Source organism: Arachis hypogaea, chromosome 13 (assembly GCF_003086295.3).
Source record: "Arachis hypogaea cultivar Tifrunner chromosome 13, arahy.Tifrunner.gnm2.J5K5, whole genome shotgun sequence".
NCBI lineage: Eukaryota > Viridiplantae > Streptophyta > Magnoliopsida > Fabales > Fabaceae > Arachis > Arachis hypogaea.
The window spans coordinates 28,059,968-28,067,459 of record NC_092048.1 but is presented as its reverse complement, the minus strand read 5'-3'; the positions used below and the strand labels follow the sequence as shown (position 1 = coordinate 28,067,459).

The 7,492-nt window shown below is 41.1% G+C and overlaps 1 protein-coding gene across 1 annotated transcript; it reads right to left on the bottom strand.

Annotated features, from left to right (window-relative positions):
* Window positions 1-202: 202 nt before the first annotated feature.
* Window positions 203-715, bottom strand: LOC112733193 (uncharacterized). Its single transcript, XM_025782063.1, has one exon. It carries the CDS (start codon window positions 713-715, stop codon window positions 203-205), a length of 513 nt encoding a protein of 170 aa, XP_025637848.1.
* Between the last annotated feature and the right edge of the window lie 6,777 nt (window positions 716-7,492).

Here is a 7,492-nt window from a genome sequence, read left to right as displayed (position 1 = left end):
GAACTCCTCATGAGCAATTTAACACAAAATCAAGTAAAATCAACGCTACTATGAACAAACTCACAAGTCAAGCAATCACAAAGGCTCAAAGACTCAAAAATGCTATGTACAATGAACTAGAAGCAAAGAACGATCATACCGTGGTAGGGTGTCTCCCACCTAGCACTTTTATTTAACGTCCTTAAGTTGGACGGTCATGAGCTCAAATCTCCTCGCCTTCGGATGCGTCCTCAAGAAGGAACACATCAACCTCTTTGTTGCTTTTCATCTTTTCTCCATGGTATAGCTTTAGACGATGACCATTCGCTTTGAAGATATTAGGGCTTGAAGGGTGCCTTAGGTGGTAGACTCCATATGGTTCCGCTTTCTCCACTCTATAGGGGCCTTCCCACCTTGATCTTAGTTTTCCGGGCATCAACCTTAACCTAGAGTTATAGAGGAGAACTAGTTCTCTGGCTCTAAACTCTCTTCTTCTTATGTTTCTATCATGTACCGCTTTCATCTTTTCCTTGTAAAGCCTTGAATTCTCATAGGCTTCCAATCTAAGGTTCTCAAGCTCTACCAATTGTAGCTTCCTTTCGACTCTAACCCCAAATTCTGTGTTTAACTCCTTTACGGCCCAATACGCTTTATGTTCTATCTCCACCGGGAGGTGGCAAGCCTTCCCATAGACCAATCGGAACGGGCTCATGCCAATTGGCGTCTTGTACGCCATCCGGTAGGCCCAAAGTGCATCACCGAGTTTGGAACTCTAATCTTTTCTATGAGGTTTCACAACCTTTTCCAATATACGCTTGATTTCCTGATTGGAGACCTCGGCTTGGCCGTTCGTTTGGAGTGGTACGCTGTGGCTACCTATGGATGATGCCATATTTCTTCATTAACCCTACCATCCTTTTGTTACAAAAGTGCGAGTCTTGATCACTCACGATTGCTCGTGGTGATCCAAAGCGACAAATAATGTTATTTCGAACAAAAGAAAGCACTACATTAGCATCATCGGTTCTAGTGGGATTGCTTCCACCCACTTGGAAACATAGTCAACAGCAAGTAGGATATACATGAAACCATTAGAATTTGGAAAGGGCCCCATAAAGTCAATACCCCAAACATAAAAAATTTCACAAAACAACATTGTTTGTTGGGACATCTCATTCTTCTTAGAAACATTTCCAAATCTAAGGCATTGTGGACAGGAGCTACAAAAGAGAGATGCATCTTTGAAAAGTGTAGGCCACCAAAAGTCACAATTCAAAACCTTCCGAGCCATCCTTTGAGGACCAAAATGACCTCCACTCTCGGAAGAGTGGCAAGCCTCCAAAATAGCTTGATGCTCGGATTGCGGGATGCACCTATGAATTACTTGATTGGCACCACATCTCCATATGTATGGATCATCCCATACGTAATAATTGGATTCACTTTTAAGCTTATCCTTTTGATATTGAGAGAAATTGGGAGGAAAGGTGCGAGCAACCAAGTAATTGGCAATAGGTGCATACCAATGGATAACTTCGGAGATTGCTAGCAAGCCCTCAAGAGGGAATGTATCATTAATAGGAGTGGGATCGCCCTTTGTTTGCTCAAGGCGACTTAGGTGGTCCGCCACTAAGTTTTGCGAACCACTCCTATCTTTGATTTCAAGGTCAAATTCTTGCAATAACAACACCCATCGTATCAACCTTGGTTTGGATTCTTTTTTGGCCAACAAATACTTCAAAGCCACGTGATCCGAGTATACACCACCTTAGAGCTAAGTAAATAAGCCCAGAATTTATCCAAGGCAAAGACAATAGCTAACAATTCCTTCTTGATGGTGGTATAATTGGATTGCGCTCCATCTAGAGTCTTAGAAGCATAGGCAATGACATAAGGAATCTTACCCTCGCGCTGACCTAGCGCCGCTCCCACCGCATAGTTTGAGGCGTCACACATGATCTCGAAAGGTCTAGTCCAATCCAGTCCTCGCACTCTGGGAGCTTGGGTCAAAGTAATTTTGAGCTTGTCAAAGTCCTCCATGCACTCTTCACTCAAATCAAATTCCATATCCTTTTGCAACAATCGAGAGAGAGGTAATGCCACCTTACTAAAGTCCTTAATGAATCGCCGGTAAAAACCACATAGGCGATCAAGCATTTGGTCGATGAAGGGCAACGGAAAGTGATCCTTTCTAGTGGCTAAGTTTAATCGTCAGTCAATACACACTCTCCATGAGTTTTGGACTCTTGTAGTAACACCAAATTTCTTTGGAACCACTTGGACGAGGCTCACCCATTCACTATCCGAAATTGGATAAATAATGTCCGCTTCTAATAACCGGGTGACCTCCTTCTTCACAACCTCTAAAATGGTAGGATTTAGACGTCTTTGAGGTTGTCTAATGGGTTTGGCTCCTTCTTCTAAGAAAATTCGGTGTTCACACACCTGGGGCTAATGCCAACCAAATCCGCCAAGCTCCACTCATTGGCCTTCTTATTTCTCCTCAAGACGTTGAGCAACTTCTCCTCTTGGTAGGAGGTGAGCTCCCTTGCAATTATTACCGGGAACTTTTGGTTCTCCTCAAGAAAGGCATATCTTAGGTGGGTTGGGAGGGACTTCAAATCCGCATTTTGTTCATGACTCGGTACTTTGTCTTCCGGTATCATTGGAGGTGATAGGACCTCTTCTTCACATACATGGGAGCTCCCTACACTCGGGTCTTGAATCATACTCTTTCCATCAAAATCATCTTGTTGAACTTGGGCCACAATATTATCAATCAAATCACACTAGAATATAGAGTGATCCTCCGGTGGGTGTCTCATGGCTTCATCAAGATTAAAGCTCACTTCTCTTCCATCGATCTCGAACGAGTAGGTACCCGAAAACGCATCTAATTTGAACCGGGAGGTCTTTAAAAATGGCCTCCAAAGAAAAATAGATGAAGTCCTTCCGAAATCACTAGGGGGCATCTTGAGAATATGAAAATCAATCGGGAAGACCAACCCTTTTATGCTTACTAGAACATCCTCCGCTATACCAACTACAAAAATTATGCTTTTGTCCGCTAAAACAAATCGGGTAGCCGACCGTTTCAACGGTGGGAGCTTTAAAACCTCATAAACGGACAAGGGCATAATACTCACACAAGCGCCAAGATTGCACTTATAATCAACAGATTCTACCCCATCTGTGGTGCAAGTTACCAAGCAAGGGCCGGGGTCACCACACTTTTCCGGCACATCATCCATTAAAGTGGAAATTGAACTTCCCAAGCGAATAGTTTCTAATTCACAAATTTTCTCCTTGTTCATACATAAGTCCTTTAGAAACTTTGCATATTTAGGCACTTGGCAGATAGCATCAAAGAGAGGGATGTTTACCTCAACTTTCTTGAACATCTCCACCATTTTGGAATCCAACTCAACTCGCCTCTTGGTCTTCCTTGCCAATGTGGGAAATGGGATTGGAGTAGCATCTTGCAAGACATCCCCATCCTTATGCAATCCACCCCTTGGTTGAGCAATCACCTCTTCAACTTCCTCTTGAGCTTCATCCTCCTCTTCAACTTCTTCTATCTCAACCACATCCTCATCTTGAGTGATCTCTATTGGACTTGGCTTACTCCTCTCTTGTAATTTGGTTCGGACCTCAAGGTGATGGCGTTGATGCCACCCTTTGGGTTGGGTAGAGGTTGAGAGGGTAAGGCACTTGAGCTTGAGGCTTGAGTGGTAGAGGTGGAGGTTGATTCTATGCGAGAAACAAGGGCTTGGAGTGTAGAAGTAATACCGATAAGGCTTGAGGTAAGTGTTGCTTGAAACTTCTTTTGGCTTTGGAAGATGGAGCGGAGTGTCTTATCTTGATTAGAAGAAGGAGAGGGGTAAGTGATTTGAGGCGCTTGTGGTTGGTTGGGTGGAGGTGCTTGCCTTTGATGAGGTGCTTGGTAGGTTTGGTAGGCTCTTCCTTGTTTTTGGTTTTGGTATGGAGGATTTTGTTGGTATCGGTTTTGTTGGTTGTTGTTGTTGTTCCATCTTTGGTTCCCACTATTGTCCCTTCTCCCTTGATTATAATTGTCCCTCCATGCTTGGTTGGTGTTATCCCTCCACCCTTGGTTGGAGTTATCCCTCCACACTTGGTTGGAGTTATCTTGCCACCCTTGATTGAAATTGCCCCCTTGGTTATAGTTGCCTCTTTGTTGATGATAACCTTGGTTTGGATGATTGTAGTAGGCATTAGTAGCCGCCAAAGTATTATCATCTTGGATGTTTGGGCATTCGTCAGTGTAATGGGTGTAGCAAGAGCAAATTTTGCACACTCGTTGAGGAACCAATTGTTGACTTTGTTGTGGTTGAGGGGGGTGGAGGTTGGTGTTGATTTAGTTGGAGTTGCTTTAGAATGTTTGTCATTTCCCCCAAGGTCTTGGTAAGGGCGGCGGTCTCACCAGTAGTAGAAACTTCATTTATAGCTCTCGGATGGTTGTTTCTTTGTCTAGCGTGTTGGGTGGACTCGGCCAAATCGGTGATCAATTGCCATGCCTCCTCCGCCGTTCTATACTTTGTCAAGGAACCATTGCTTGAGGCGTCCAAGAGGATCTTGTCTCGTGGTTTCATTCCTTGGCAAAAATAGCTTATCAACACTAGAGTGTCAATCATATGGTGTGGGCATGAGTCAAGTAATCTCCGAAACCTTTCCCAATACTCGTATAGAGTTTCTATTTCACCTTAAACAATGCATGAAATTTCTTTTCTCAATTTATCCGTCACCTCCGGAGGAAAGAATTTATCTAAGAACTCCCTTCTAAGCAAATTCCAATCACCAAAAATCTCATCGGGCAAAGTGTAAAATCACTCTTTGGCTTTTCCCTCTAGAGAGAAAGGGAAGGCAAACAAGCAAATAGTAACCTCATCGAAACCCTCCCGCCTAGCTGTTGAGCATACACCTTGAAAATCTCTAAGGTGTCTAATAGAATCTTGGGCGGAGAGTCCATGGAACTTGGGTAGAAGATGAATCAAAGCGGTCTTGAGTTCAAAATTAGCATTCAACTCCGGATAACGCACTTGAAGCGGTTGAAGAACAAAGTCCGGAGCACTGGCTTCCTTAAGAGTGACTCTCCTTAGAGCGGCCATTGGTTCGGTACCTAGATTGATAGAAGAAAAATTAGTAGTATCAATGGAAGAATAAATGGTTTCCTCCTCAAATGACGTGTCCGATTCACCCTCAGGTATGGTTGGTGAATTGGTAGAAACCCTTTCACCACCTCCAAAGGCTAACCGTCTCCTAGCTTGCCTTAGATGAAATAAAGTTCTCTCAATTTCGGGATCAAAAGTGGCTAAGCTTAGATCAGGTAGTGATCGCGTCATTCAATGAAAGAGCATAGAACTCATGACAATAAGGTACACTAAACAAAGATTAATCCTAACTAACAATTGAACTATCAACAATCAATAAAAATGCAAGTATTCACATATCCACATATTTACACTAACCAACAACATGGCACACAATTGCAACTCCCCGGCAACGGCGCTATTTTGACGAGCTATATTTTGTCGGTATAGAATTCTCCAATGGGATTATGTCGTGTGTATAGTCTAAACCAGTACGTGACGCTTTGTCACGCATACGTGTCGCTGGACTTCTGCACTTGTCACGCATACGCGTCAGTCACGAGTACGCGTCACTGTAAAATGCTCCAAGTTCCACGCACGCGTCAGCCATGCGTGCGTATCGATCCTCACTGCTCAGCTCCTTAGTTTCTTGTGTTCCTTCCACTTTTGCATGCTTTCTTTTCATCCTCTAAGCCATTCCTGCCCTATAAAATCTGAAAACACTTAACACACAGATCACGACATCGAATGGTAATAAGAAAAGATTAAAAATTAGTAATTTAAGGTCAAAGAAGCATGTTTTCAATCATTGCACAAAATTGGGAAGAAAAATGTAAAACGTGCGAATTATATGCATAAGTGTGAGAATAATTGATAAAATCCGCTCAATTCCAAACAAAATAAACCATAAAATAGCGGTTTATCAATCTCCACACACTTAAACATTAGCATGTCCTCATGCTAATAAGCTCAAGAGAAACTAAAAGAGTGAAGAGGAATGGTAGAAATTATGAAATGCAACCTATTTATATGAATACAACTAAATGCAAAATGTTTATACCTACTTGGTTAAAAGTAAACACATTCTCCAAGACAAACATAAACTGGATTCCACTAATTTAAATCACAAAATAAAGTACAAGTAACTTGCAAGAAGAAAGCTCATGAAAGCCGGAAACACAGAATCGAGCATCGAACCCTCACTGGAAGTGTATACACTCTAATCACTCAAGTGTTTAAGGGTTGATTCTCTCGGTTCTCTACTAATCTTGCTTTCTAAGGCTTGCTTTTCTTCTACCAATCAACAGAAATTTAATGCACAAATATGCATATCAAGAGGTCTTTTAAGAGTTGTAATGGGATTAAGGTCAAGGTAGGATTGTATTTGGTCAAGTGGACTATAATCAGAAACTTTGATTAACCTAAACTTCCAACCTAACTTAAGACAATCCATGTAATCAAAGTACAAAATCTAACTACCCATTAACTATGTTTTCCACATATTCATGCATCCTAATTTTGAGTACAGTACATATGCATTGTTATCACCATCTATTTTGGGGCATTTTGTCCCCTTTTTATTATTTGCTCTTTTTTTTTTCTTTTTCTCTTTTTTTTTTATACTTTTCTTTTCTTTTGTTTTTCTCAATGCATATGATTAAGGTATTGAATGCATGAAAAAATCCTCAATATTTTTTCACATTTTAATAAAAATAAACAACACCCAATTTCCAAACCAAACGTTTCCAAACCCAATTTCTCCACACTTAATTCATGAGCACTCTCACTAGTCTAAGCTAACCAAGGATTCAAATTAAGGACATTATTGTTTTCCGCTTAGAGTTAATGATGTGCTAAAGTAAAGAACAAAAGGGGTGAAATAGGCTCAACATTGGTTTGCAAAGGATAATGAAAGGTTAAGGCCATACGGGTATGTGAGCTCAGTGAAACAAATGTCTCAATCACATAAGTGCATGCATATATCAAACAATGGAAATATAGAATCAAGCAAGACAAGGATCACAATTTTAGAGAGAAGAAGACACACCAAAACTGAATATTGGTTGATAAAATGCAACCAATCAAATAAGCTCAAAAATCTTACAAGTTTTGTGTGTTCGAGCTCTAAAACCATGTTCCAAATTAAATTCTTCAAGCAAAGTTTAACAAAAATTTTAATTCAAATTAGTGAAATGCTATAAAATAGTTTCTTGGAAAAGAAATTATCACTTCAACCAAGTAGTAAATACATGCAAGCAATTAACTACACATGCAATCTATCATGCAATACAACAACTAACTAGCAAGGGAAATTAAACATTGGTGTTGGAAAGAAAGTAACTAACCCACGAAAGTCGGTATCGACCTCCCCACACTTAAAGATTGCACCATCCTTGGTGCATGCA